This window comes from Enhydra lutris, unplaced genomic scaffold (genome assembly GCF_002288905.1).
Source record: "Enhydra lutris kenyoni isolate GAN:26980312 unplaced genomic scaffold, ASM228890v2 scaffoldscaffold11, whole genome shotgun sequence".
In the NCBI taxonomy this organism is placed as follows: Eukaryota; Metazoa; Chordata; class Mammalia; order Carnivora; family Mustelidae; genus Enhydra; species Enhydra lutris.
In genome coordinates this window covers 34,628,029-34,641,556 of record NW_019154095.1, presented here as the reverse complement: position 1 = coordinate 34,641,556, position 13,528 = coordinate 34,628,029, and the positions used below count along the sequence as shown (strand labels likewise).

The 13,528-nt window shown below is 56.4% G+C and overlaps 1 protein-coding gene across 1 annotated transcript; it reads right to left on the bottom strand.

The window, feature by feature from the left end:
* Positions 1–5,664: 5,664 nt before the first annotated feature.
* LOC111144557 (zinc finger protein 703) lies at positions 5,665–8,518 on the bottom strand. Its single transcript, XM_022498892.1, has 2 exons — positions 8,276–8,518; positions 5,665–7,275 (listed from the first exon to the last, which is right to left on the bottom strand). The coding sequence occupies exons 1-2, from the start codon at positions 8,516–8,518 to the stop codon at positions 5,743–5,745; spliced, it is 1,776 nt and encodes a 591-aa protein (XP_022354600.1). The 3' UTR covers positions 5,665–5,742.
* Between the last annotated feature and the right edge of the window lie 5,010 nt (positions 8,519–13,528).

The following is a 13,528-nucleotide window of genomic DNA, read 5'->3' as shown; positions in this document are numbered from 1 at the left end:
CCCCCAACTAAATCAGATGAGAATTTCGTCTGAATTTTCTCCTGTGTCTCATGGCATCCAGCATTGTGCTGGGCACATAACAGGAATCCTGCAAATTCTGTGGCCTTTGATGACCCACTGCTCGGAAGTATAAATCCTCAAATACTGGGATTCTAGTGCCAAGCTGCCATTTCTCTATTTTGTCATCAGATACATCATTTGTCAAAACAGTAAATGCACAGGTGGAAAGAAGTAGATATCACTCGACGTCTTTTGAAAAGCTGAAATCAACCTCTGGGCTCTGTCAGTTTCCCACAAAGCCCCCCCCCCACTCCCACCCCGGGACCTGGGCACAGGTGTGTGTGCAGGTGGGGGAGAGGGGGGGGCTTTGCCTCCTTTCTCTGTTTTAGGCCTGGCTGCACCCCTCCTCTCTGCAGCGCCCCCCCCTTTCCTGTGCTCAGACCCAGTGGCCGACAGCTGGTCTGGGGGGCACTGGAGGAGGAAATGTGGGCATGCTGAGTGTCACAATAGGACAGGCTTTGTCCAGGGGCCATGGCACGTCTCCACTGACCTTGGAACCCAGTGACTGGGGACAACTGAGGGAAGGCCACTTCCTTCCCTCTCCAGGCTGCAGGTTTTTAATGTCTCCTTTGTTGGCTTGGGCCCCTGGAGACTGCCCTGAAGGGAGAGACTCGAGGCTGTTCCCTCCCTCCTGGACAAAATGGTGCATGCTTTTCCTGTTTGAACAGGGCCCGGTTGTGGAGAGCCCTGACTCCGCACACACCAAGGCCCGGCAACGGCTGCAATAAATCAATAGGAAAATAGAAGCTGCCAGTTAGACTAAACAAGCGCATTTGCAGAGACGGCTAGCCCTCATTAATCACTCTGACAGTCCTAAAAACACATTTCCCCTTTAATGACTGTATTTGGATAATCAGTGCTTTTTCCTCCTCAGTCAGAGTTTGAGTAACAGACAGCTGGTGTTATTACAGCCATTGGGGAGGGAGGGCTGGGATTAGGGTCTACGCAGAGCCGTCCACTGGAGGTCTCCTCCAACCGGGTTGGCTGCAAAGCCGTTGTTACACAATAATGAGGGGGAGCTCTGTGCTCCCATTGAATGCTCCCGGGCAGCCATGTGCGAGTTCCCCCCAAACCTTGACACCCACCTGCATTATGTGAACACAAAAGCCTCATGTTGGGTTTTATGAGCTTTGGCAGATTGAACCCGGGCTGGGCGGCAGGCAGGGCTTTCTCCGACGGAGAGGTAAGAAGATGGGTCCGTGTGATTTGGCTTTGTTTCCTTTAGGTGACTTTGGCTTTCCGGAGAAAGTTTGAAACCCAGCACATTCCTCTTTATAAATGATGTAACACATTAATGCAGAGCACATTATGAAAATGGTAATTCAAACCCATAGTGCTCCAAATTAAACCATACATTATCGGATGCACTCAACCATCTATTTTGCAGAAAGACAGGATGAATGAAATCAAATCAAACAGAAAACTGGAGAGCAGCTTCCCCTACAAAATGATTAATAAAGTGCAGAGCCTCAGGATTATTGCAAGACGAATTCCACAGTCACCCAGACATACATCAGGCAGGAGTTAGCTCTGAGAGACACATCACAGTGTGCTGGGGAGGGCCCGGGGCAGTTGCGGCAGCCCCATGCCTCCTCCTTGGGCTACAGATTTCTCAAGAGGTGGGTTTGTGGGGGGCTGGGGGGGGCAACTGGTAAGTTAAAAACCCAGTATCATGCTGTTTTGTTTGTGTCAAACCTGGATCCGAGAGTGAGCCCTTCCCCTCCCTCTCTTCCTCCCTTCCTTCCACTGCTGCCCGCGGGGCCACAAAAATAACCAGCCGAGAGGTGTAAAAATCTGACCTGGAGCCAGGAAAGTCCAGTGTCTCAAGTTGCAGCTCTGAGCTTCCACCCTTCCTGGTGCCTTGGGAACACAGGCCCCGTTTCTGGCGCCTGGGAGAGATTAGGAGGAAAGGGGAGGGGGAGGGCTAGGAAGAGAAGGAGGTGGTGAAATAGAAGGTGGAGGTGATTCTCGAAGAAAAGAGTTGCTGGATGAATTAATTATGCAAATAAGCAGTCGGTGGGGAGTATTATCTCTATTAAAACAGCAACTTTGTTTAATGAGAATTTAGCTATTGAAAGTAACCAACTGCCCACCAGCTAATTAAATGTTTCTTAGGAACTGGCACCCATTTCTGGTGAGGAGGGCTGACATTTCAGGGTGAGAACTGGGACACTCCAAACTCCCTTGCTTGCCCTTTGATGTCACAATGGTAGCTGGGGACAGCCCATCCTAACTAGGCAAAGGGCCTCCTTCCCAGTCTGCAAAGGCCACCAATACACTTTCGGGGGGGGGGGGGGGGGACTCAATAGCCTGAGGGGTTTCTAAGCTGCGGGTGAGCCAAGCAGCTCTATAAACGTGACTTTTGCTATACAGAGAGTTCAATCTTGGAGACAGCGAATCTATTCCTTTCTCTATCCCAACAAGAGGAACTCAGCTAGGGAGGTCTGAAGACAGCCAAGTTTAAGACCGAGAAAAGTTTAAGTCTTCCTGCAGAGGGAGCAATTTCCAGCAGTTTTAGCAAGGATTAAAAAAAAAAGAAAAAGAAAAAAGGAAAGAGAAGGACTTCAGAGGAAAGCAGGATGGGAAATAACCAAAAGCAAATAAAAACAATAGAAGAGAAGAAGAAGAAGAAAAAACCAAAAAACAAAAAACAAACCAAAGCAACTCGTAACATTTCAGGCCTTTTAAACATTCAGGCCAATTTGAACCTGAAGAACACGGAGAATGATGATTCCCCAGGAAGACCCTGACATGGTCCCAGGGCTGCTTCTCCAGCCCATTCTCCTGCCCTTCTCCCTGACTCCCTCTGCGGCCCCCACGTGCCCAAAGACACCAGCAGCCCAGGTCCCAACCCTGGGACACACGTAAGTTCTTATGGCGGTCAGCACTGATATTTTCTGCAGAAGCCGCCTGAGGTTCTCTTGACTAATGACGGAATTTTGGCCAGAAACAAAGATTTAGTGGCAAAACTTCAAAAAAACCTAATCCAACTCCCCTACAAAAGCATCTAACGTTGAGGTTTTGTCAAGTCCCCAGACCCTCCCTGATTCTCCAGGGGAGTGTGGTGTGGCCTCAAACCACGGGGCAGGGCGGAGAGCGCGTCCCTCCCACGCCGCCCTTCCGCACTTGACCTCGGATCTACGCACATTTCAGAGGCGCGCGGTTCGCGGAGCACCAAATGCTCTGTAAGTCGCTATCCTCACAGAAAAAGCCAAGTAAAACAGCAGTACAATAACAGATCCCGAAGCGGCACGGGGCGGACAGCGAGGAGAGCCGCCAGGAGGGGGCGAGGGAGCCCACTGTGAAGTGCACCCAACAGGTGGCCTGGAGTGTCCCAGGCGCTGGAGGCCGAGAGCCCCTGCGGCCTGGCCCGGTGCGCCCCAGAGCCCGCGGCCTTGGCCGCTCACCTCCCAAAGTGGACGTGCAGGCGGTCGGTCCTCTCCTCTGGGCTCGCCGAATCCCGCGCCTTGGAGAGGTGCTCGGCCCTGGTCCCAGCTTCCTGATAAACGGCAACACATCCTCAGGAGGGTGGAGGCCCGAGGATGCCCAAGCTGGGTCAGCCGTGTGAGCTCAAGACACAGGGCACGAGAGTGGCTTCAAAGTCCCGAGTAATCACCGCGCCTTCTCAGCAAAACCCAAACTCTGTCCAGAGAAGTCTCTGGAGGCGCAAATGGCCGGGGTCGACAACCCAGCGCTGGCCTTGGGGAGCTCCCAAGCCTTGCGAAGCACCAGTCTCAGCAGGGGAATTTACTCTTTGGTGTCAAGGTGTATGAAAGGCAGTCGAGAAAAGGAAATTACTCGCCTTTCAAGTGGGAAGCGCAGAAGGCGTCGTCGGGGCTGGCGCCCGTCACTCGTCTTTCTGCCACTAGGTGGCGCCAGAGGCACGTCGACTTTGCATACCTGCGGGGCTCTGGGGACGGTGCTGCTGGCAGTAGGAGCCCTGCGCCCTGGTTTCTTTCTCAGACCCTAGTACCTCTAGGCCCAGAGGAAAAACCGCATTTACACACTCCCTCCACCCTGTCCCCAGGAAATGTCAAGGACTTTGAAGGGAGCCCAGGAGCTAAATAACCGAGTGGGGGAAAAAAAAACCATAAAGGCGGTTTTATGTTATTTGTAATGCGTTGGCAGAAGTTTTGTTTTTTTCCTAACCCCATCCCCAGCCCCCCTTCTTGAGGAAGGCATTAAACTCGACCTTGAATGGAAATCTCAGAAGGAAACCATAAGGTACTTAAACAAGAATAAAAGAAGGACATCTGCTCAGGTGTCTGGAAGTGGGACAGTGGGTAGGCAAGAGAGAAAGACACCACGGTGTGAATATAGCCAAGTATTCCATTTATTAACAAAATAAGTCTTACCAAGGGAGAGCTCTATCCATCCCAAACAGGCCCCACAGCCCCCCGGAACTGCTGCACAAAACCAGGAGGGAGGGAAGGTGTGGGGAGAAGACCCAGGGGTCGGAGTCTTCAATCCCAGTCACTGAGGGAGCCCACGGAAGCCCAAGGCCAACTTTGGGGATTCTGTTGGGTCAGGCCTGGGAGGGGGTGATGGGGCTACTGTGATCCGTGTACTCCCCAGCTCCCCAACTGTCCCCCAGTGGAGCTACCGAGGTTGTACTGCCCTCTGATATTGCCACTGGTCTGCTTTGGAGGGATCTAGCAAGAATCACTGACCATACCCTTACCACCAGGGGACCACTGTCCCCCAAATGGAGAATAAAACAGGACTACCAATGCAATATTAAGAGCAAAGTTTCACCAGCAGGGCCTCCTAGGACTTTTAACTGAATAAGAGAAGCCCTACAGGTCCCCCACCAGCAGGCAGTGTGACTACCGGGTGTTTGGGGCCATGAGAAGTCTGGAAGGTAGAAAGGCTGTCAGAGGCCGCTTGGGTCTCTCACAGGGGAGCCTGCTGGTGGGGTCAGGGCTCTTAGTGCTTAGAGCAAGACAGAGGAGCAAGGCTCTAATTTTGGGGGCCAGGGTGCAGACCAAGGACCCCAGAAGAAGAGGGTTGCAGGGGACGAGTCACAGAGCAGAGTTCTGGGTCAACAGAACACAAGACCTCTTGCCACCAAGGCGGATCCCTGCATCCCCGCAAACGAGTTACAAAAAATATCTCCTCTCTGTTACTTGTACAAAGGATAAAACAGAATCTCAAATGTAAGGAAACAAGAAGAAATGAAGGGGAAAGAGGGGGAAAAGAGAAGGGGGAAATGTAGTCTTAACAGTTAGGAAGCATGCAAGAAACTCCCCAGGAAGGGAAAACAAATAGAAGAACCCCAGAACCCCAACTCTCCCTCCTCCCCCTAAAACCAAACCAATCAAAAAAAGAAAAAAAAAGAGAAAAAGAAAAAGGAAAAAAAGAACCTTACATCTAAGAAAAAGAAAAAAAAAATAAAGGAAGAGGGGTGGGGAACATGTAGTTACTTGTGTGATTAATATTATTATTTGGGGAACACAGACTTTTTGCATACCATTGACTCGTGTGGGCCGTTAATGCACTTATATTCCCAGCTTGTAAGCTAACATTATAGTAAATAAATACACAGTCCGGTGGGGAGGGTCTGGGCCGGGGGGATCCTGGCAGGGACAAGCAGAAGTGGAGGTTTCGGCGGCGGTGAGGGGGGAACAGGGTTGGGGGGGAGGGAGAAAGGAGAAGAGGGTTGGGTAGGAGCAAGAGCTGTAGTTACTGGTATCCCAGTGCGGAGGCTGAGGCTAGTCTCTGTCCATACAGCGCATACGGTGAGTAGTAGGGTCCGGCTGTGGGGAGGGAGGGCACGGCCAGGCCCCCGGCTGTGGATAAGTGGCTCTTGCCATAGGGGTGGTACCGGCTTAGCCCCAAAGTGTGTGGACTCCGCAATGACAGCGACCCGGGGCTTCCCGGGGCGGTGGGCGGGGGGAGGTGCAGGTGGCAGGAGGCTGCCGCTGCGGCGGCTGCGGCGGCGCTTCCCAGGCCCGAAGCCCCGGGGTAGGCGGCCAGAAGTTTCTCCGCGCCCGGCAGGGCCGTGTGAGTCCGTAGGTGGCTGAGCAGCTCCTCCGAGGTGGCGAAGCGCTTGTCACACGGCCCGCTGGCCGCCACCCAGTTGCAGCTGTGCGGCAGTGGTTCGTTCTGCAGCATGAAGCCGTAGGTGTAGAGAGGGTGGCCGGGAAGCGCGGCCTGGGCGGCGCTGGACGAGAGCGCAGCGGGCTGCAGCGGGTGCCCGGGGTATACCAGCGGGTAGCCCCCCGCCTTCAGGCTGGGCCCCGCGGGGTCATGCGCGCTGCAAGTGGAGCAGCTGGAGCCGCCGAGGTGCGAGGCGCTGTGGTAACCTCCCAGGCAGTAGGGGTCGCGGCATAATCCCTGCAGGAACGAGGGCGGGGAGGCCCCGGTGAGCGGGCTGGAGCTGGGGGGCTTGCCCGGTGGCAGGCCCAGGCCCCCCGACAGCTGGCCTCCCACGAGGCCAGACTTGCTAGGATCCAGGCCAGGCACGAACTGGGACGGGTAGCCGGCGTAAGCGCCCACGATGGAGCCGTGGTAGCCGATGCTGGAGGGTGGCAGCGGGAACACGGAGTGGCCCGGTTTGTAGGGGGACACCGGCGCCACGTGGCCGGCCCCCACCAGCGCCGAGGGCGGCTCGGACTTGCGCCCGGAGGCCCCAGCCTCCGTGCCACCCCCATGGGCGCTGGGCTCCCCACCGCTGCCGCGGCTCACCGCCGCAGCCTCCGGGCTGGGCTTGGGCTCCTGGTCTTTCTTGTCCAGCTCCCCGCCGCCACCCCCACCGCCGTTCTTGCAGTCAGAGTGGTGCGGGGAGCCGCCCCGGGAGCCACCAGGCGAGGACGACGACGACGACGCAGAGACCGGCGCTCCATGCGGGGGAAAGGGCGTGCAGGCGGCGCTGGGGACCCTGAAGCCCGCCTTGTCTCCCGGAGACAGGGAGGATGAGGAAGAGGTGGAGGACACGGAGGAGGATCCGCTGTCTTTGCGGGAGTCGCTGCCGCCGGTGCCCTTGGAGTAGGGCTTGAAGCTGGACTTGTCCTCTGCAGGGGAGTCCCCCAGCTGCTTGAGGGCCGCAGACACGGAGGCGGCTCCCGTGGCGGTGCGGCCAGGGTCCTTTTCGGCTCCCAGCCCGTTGGCCGCCGCTGCTACCGAGTTGAGCTTGGACGAGGGCGGCGGGTCTGGCTTGCCGATCTGCGAGCAAGTCTGGGCTAGCAGCGCCAAAGGACTCTTCTTGGCGTCCAGCTGTGGGAGACAGCGGCAACGGAAGGGAGAAGGGGGTGAGACCACCAAACCGACGGAGCAAGTGGGGTGTCTGGGGAGCTGGGTGGGCACAGGGACCCCCGGCGGCGGTGCGACGGGGCGGGAAGGCATGGGGGACAGGCTCTGAGAGCAAGGCCCGGGAGGGGCGGCGCAGTCGTGTGGAACTGCGCTCTCAAAGCCCGAGTGGGATCCCTCGTTCCACTGGGTCCCAGAGTGCGGCACAGGCCTGGGCAAATGGGGCAGTGGAAACGGTCCACCAGAGGCCGCCGCGGGAGCAGGTGACTGGTCTGGAGTAGGGGCTGGGGAGGGGCTGTGACTCGCCCCCTACCCTCTAATCTCCCCCTCCCCTGTGTCCAGGAGAAAACTTACTACTTCAGTTTGGGGAACTTCGCTTGGGACGGGTTTCTAGCGGTGGCGCCGCGAGGTAGGAGCCGGGAGAAGCGCATTTGAAAGCCAGGGCGGCCGCTGGCGCTCTCCTAGTGGCCCCTTCCTCCTGGGGAGGGCACCCAGGGCGGTGGGAGGAAGAAAGACCTGGGATCGGGAGTGCCGGGGCGTAGAGCACTCTAACCGGATGGGACAGAGGCGGAGTGGGACGGGGGCGATCCGGTCTCAGAGAGCCCAAACCGGTGTGGGTGTTGGGGGCGGGGGCAGGAAAGGCCCAGGAGAGATCGTCTCTCGTCTGGAAACTGGGTGCCAGAGGAAAAGTAAAGGACCCAGTGGAGACTCCCAAGAGCAAACCCAATCCAAGAGAAAGCACGTAGTTCCGAAAGGCGAGTGTAGAAGGCGAACCTTCCACGGAAAAGCCTGAGGAGAACCCGTGGTCTCCGATCCCTGTTCCCACGGTCCCTCCTCAACCCGTCCACGGGCGCGGCCAGACCTGGGCGTCGCACCAAGCCCCGGGACGCAGGGAGTGGGGCCGCGGGCACGGCAGTGGTGGGCGGAATGGGGCCGGCGCTGGGCGGGCAGCGACCAGGAGACTGACCTCAATGGGGCTGACGGGAGTGGAGGACAGCGGCTGGAGGTACTCCGGGTGCAGGAGGTGGCCGGTGTGAGCGCTCAGCATCTTCAGGACCCTGATAGGGAGCCGGTTCGCCTGGCGCAGGGGGTCCGCCGGGGGCAAGAGGGACACCGCCGCCGGCACCGCCGGCCTCTTCCCGCCGCCGCCGCTGCCGCTGCCGCTGCTTTCGGGTGTCCTTGGGTTAGATCCAGCGGGCGAATCGCTCATTTGGAGGAGGCAGCGCCACTGGGGGGGCGGGGAGGGAGGGGGAGCACCGGGGAGGCGAGCTCCCGGGGCGGGTGGGCTCGCTCCGCAGCGTCGAGCGCGGTGCAGCAGTCGCTGCGCCTCCACCCCTCCTCCACCGACGCCGCCGCCGCCGCCGCCGCCGCCGCCGCTAGTCCCGGCGAGCAACACAAAAACCTTCGCCTTCTCGGAGCCGCACGTCAAATAGCCGCGATCGGCAGCCACACTTCAAAGGGATCGCCGCGCCCGCCCAATCGCAGCTCTCGCCGGGACCCCGGGGCGGGGAGAGCGGCGGGCGGAGGCCGGCGCCGCCGGTGGGAGGGGAGAGCCTTAAAGGGGCCTCACCCGCGAGCTGCCGCCGCCTCGGCCTCCACCACCCGCCGTACTCCTCCCCTCCCCCCAGCCGGGCCGCCCTGGCCCCGGGGTCCCATAGAAGACGGGACTTGTCCCGGACCCTGGGCTCCGCGCCCTATCCCCCGCTGGCTTTCTTCTCTCCCCTCTCATTTCACGCCGCCGGGGGTGGTGCTGGCCGGGTCAGTCACCCGCCAGCCGAGTGTGTCTGGGGTGGGGCGGATTGGGGGTGGGTAGGGGCGCAAGGCGCTGGCTCTGCTGCTGCGGAGTCCCAGCCTCTCCTGGAGGCCGCCTGGGGGCGGGCCACGCCTCCAGAGCGCCAGCCTAGCTCGGGCCCTGCTCCGGCTCTGCTCCCGCGCAGCTACGGCTCTGCTCCCGTCCAGCTCTCTTTCCCTAATTGGCTTCTCCCTGGTGTGCTCACTTGGAAGCGCCCGAGCCTTGGAGGCGTCCACGGCTCTCGGGACGCGGCGTCGCCACTCCAACTATTTTGAGCCTGTGCTGTCCGAAGCCTGTAAGTTTGAGGACTCCCTTCCCGGGTGAGATGGTCGCGACGTAGCGCGGTGTCCTAGGCTGTGCTCACCGCCCCGATGCGCCTGGCGCGCGCTGCCTGCGCATTGATTTATAGGTTCGGTCTTGGGTGTGTTTCAGGTTTCTTACAGTGTCTATTTAGAGGCGCGCGGTTGCCCCCCTGCAGCTCGCCTTTGGCGGGGGCGCGTAGCCAGGATCACTGGAGAGGCCAGTATACCGGGGCGCGGGGGTGGGGGGGGGATCTCTACGTGCTGCGTGTGGATACAAACTCCAGAGTTGCGCCTTTCCATTCCCGTCTTTTCTTCTCGTGGGGGATTGAAATGCACTAGCTTTTCCCAGGGAAATTTTGGAATAAAAACTTTTTGTTAAAAATAACAATACCCCCCCCCCCACACACACACCTTTTAGATTAAGTGTGTATTGCCGGCTGCGCGCTTGGCAGAGATTTTACATAGTCATAAGTACTGACATTAAAGTTCCCGGTTGGCGGATCGTCAGAAGGTGAAGCTGGTCCTTTGTGCGCCGGCCTCTAGGGAGACCACTTTCCCGTGCTCTCATCGGCCAGTGGAGGCGCGCTGGTGTCACTGCCTGCCTCCCAGTACCACTTTCCCAGACCCAATCCATCACACTGATTGTCAGGCCTGTCACTTGGGGCATATTGCTCCGGGACTACCCATCCCTGACTCTGCCGCGTTGATCTACGCCTTGAAACAACATGAGAACCCGAGATGGGGATAGGTGATTTCAAAGGGGTTCTCCAAACGGAAAGAAATAACCATCACGGAAATAACAAATAGCAATCCCGTACATTTATCATGCTCACTAAAGGAGACAGCAGGCACCATTCCCAGGCCATATCAATCATACACTGAACTAAAGGTACTCCCTGCATCTTTGCTGTTTTTTTTGGGCACTATGCATAGACCTCTTGGAAATTACACAGGCTCTGCCTACCCCAGTTTTAATCCTGGTAAAGCCAGGTTGAAACCAATGCTAAGGGATGCGGGGGCTGGGAGGTATCTTCCATATTGCAGCAAGAGGGGTACAAGAGAGGGGGTAATCCCATCTATGTGGTGGTCTCTAGGCCCCTCCTTCTCGTGCCAGCCTCTGTGCTTTCTGACTTTGCTGCTACTGCCAGCACCACATTTGAAAGTCCATTGCAGGGCTCCTGCCCTCTACAAGCCTATTTGGCCTCGGGGAAATTGCTACCTAGACGGAGAACAGAAGAAAGCCTTACAGACTGGAAAAGGGTGGGCCTCTATAGGCACCCTGGAGAAGGACTAGCCGGGAAGAGAGGAGACCCAGGAGGCAGAGAGAGATGAAAGACTCCTTCTTGGTTATTGTAACCAGCCCAGCTGTGAGAGTCAACCAAAAAAATCCTTCCAGGACCCAAGCAGATGTGTGTTAGGGATGATTAATGGGAAATCAGTTGGGAACAAAGAGGAGGGGAGAGAGAAGAGTTTGGAAGGAAAAGAGGGGTAGGAGGCAACAGAGAGGAGAGAGGGGAGATGAATAGAGGATGACAGAATATTTAGAGGAAAAGAGAAGAAAAAGGTAATAAATGATTGAAAGAAAAGGAGAAAGGAGGGGATGATGGTAGAATGGGCAGGCTCTGGGTAGAAGGTGAGCAGTTTGCCTCGTAGTATTATATTGTCCTTACACACCCACCCACCCACCCACGTTCTTAGCTCACAGCAGTGATCACCGATGGGAACAGGGGATGCCTTGACTGCGCTGAGGCCAGAACAGGCCTCTTTCCCTCTCCTGGAAAGCGCTAGCAAGGGAATGGGACACCTTTCCTTTTAGGGTGCTGGTGAGAGCAGCAGCGCTCTTCTGGCTGAATCCATCCAATGGCCTTAGGAGAAAAGATGGGATACTAGACTTAGCCAGGCCAGAGGCCTGATTAAACCACGACTAGACCACGATTACAATTGCTATTCAACATTCCCTTAGCTGAAGCACTAACCTATAGAGTCCTAACTGGGGCCCCCCAGTGGCATACAGCAGGGGCAGTGTTCAGAGGAATGGCTTGCCACCTGGGAGAGAATAAGGCTCAGTATTCAGCTGGGCCTTATTTACTGCAGGTCAGTGGTGCGCAGAGCATGGCGCTATAGGGATGAGGTTGAAAAGCCCATGCAAGATGTTGTACAGGGCATACGGCCCATGTCCTGGCCTTGCAGAAAAGTGGCAGATATGGGGCGCCTGGGTATCTCAGCTGGTTAAGCATCTGCCTTCAGCTCAGGTCATGGTCCCAGGGTCCTGGGATTGAGCCCCGCATCGGGCTCCCTGCTCTGTGGGGAGCCTGCGTCTTCCTCTTCCTTTGCCTGTTGCTCTCCCTGCTTGTGCTCTCTCTCTCTCTGTCAAATAAATAAATAAATAAAAAGAAAAGTGGCAGATGTATGGTTAAGGAGCCTCCCTCTCTCTAGGACCTGCTCAGCTTACTCTGGGAGCAAGCAGCCCCATTAAGACAGGACGGAATGGAGGCTGCTGGAGGATGTCCTGTGCCATTCCGTGTGTCAGACACTCCACAAGCCTTAGGTATTATTCTCTCCCATTTCCAGCTGAAGAGAGTGAGGCTGGAGAGGTTAGTCCCTTCCCCAAAGTCCTTGACTGGTGAGTGGCGGAGTGATTGCATGGAATCAGGTCTCTCAGAACCAGGCCTTTGAACCATGCTGCTCCGGTGGGTCTGGGCCCAGACAAGTCAACCTCCCTCCCCTTTTCCCCATGTGTGAGGTATAAGAATGACCTCCAAGGGTCAGGAGGCCGGAAGCAGACAATGTGTGTCCACATATTCAGCCCTTGGCGCAAGGGGAGACCCAGGTCAGTGAGGGCTGTGATATGTGCATCCGTGGGGCTGACGCCCCAGAGACCAGTCATGGCAGTAACAGCATCCGGAGCCACTCAGCACTGGGACCGCCCGCCCACAAGACCCAATCTGTCCCCGGATTCCACCAGAAATGAGAGTATCCCTTCCCCAGCCTCCAGTCAAAATGAGTCTCTTTAAAAAAATGCCCCCCCCCCAATCCCCCAAGCCCTCAGGAAAATCCTTTAGGAAATTCTGAATATTTATAGGTTTTTTTCAATACTTCCATTTACATAAAATTCGCCACCCAGGAGAAAATGCCTGAGTCAGGCTGAGAGCTGGAGGTGGTGGATTTGTTGTGTGGGGTTAATGTGGAGTTTTCAGTCCTCGAAGAAGCAGAATTGCCTGAATGATCGCCTCTCTCTGCATAACACTCAAACCCTAATGGCAACAACATGAAATAATATCTCACTGGGTAACTATTTACATTTTTTTTTTTTTTTTTTTTACAAGCTGTAAGAACTCTGAAAAGTCTGCCTCATAGAGAACTTGGTTTTCCTCCCTGGCGCTTAATATCTTTCAGCGGCTGGCAATTACTGCCTTGGCCAGGAGCCCTGATTTAGAGCACCGAGCTCAGGGCCCTAGGAGGCCACTTCTTCTGCCTGCTCCATCCCTATCCCCAGCTTCAGACACAGCCTGGGACAGGAGAGGGCCGGAGGGGCAAGAACAGCTAACCTGGCAGGGAGGCTGCACGACCAGCTCCCTCCTCTGCGCTCTCGCGGTCGTACTGTGTCCTATAATTACACTTATCACTCAGTATCTGCCCTCGTTTGTTTACTTGTCCATTGCTCCCTTTGGACTGTGACTGCTTCTCATTGTCCGTTGCCTCTTTGTATTCTTAACTGCTTAGCAATAGCTTCCCAGGAGCCAGGGCCAAGAGCCAAGTACCTCGCTGCAAGCATTTTCCCCTTAATCCTAATCCTTACAGAAGCCTGCAGAGATGGGTCCTCTCTTACCCCATTTCGTGGCCAAGGACGTGGGGGTTCAGTCACTTGCCCAAAGTCCCAGCTCCTGAGCCTTGGGCCTGGGATGTGAATCTAGGCCATCCGAGTGTCATTAAGTGAATGTTTGTTGCTAAATAAAGGAGAATTTTACCTGTAGGGTGCGGTTTGTTTATGTCTCCTCTCACTGGCATCCCAAGAAGGTTCAAGGTGGATAACTTGGTGTTTTTCAAAAATGTCAACTGTATAAACATGTGAAAGGATCGTTCCCCAAATCTGTGTCTCGGTGTTCATCCTTCCTCCAACCCCTCC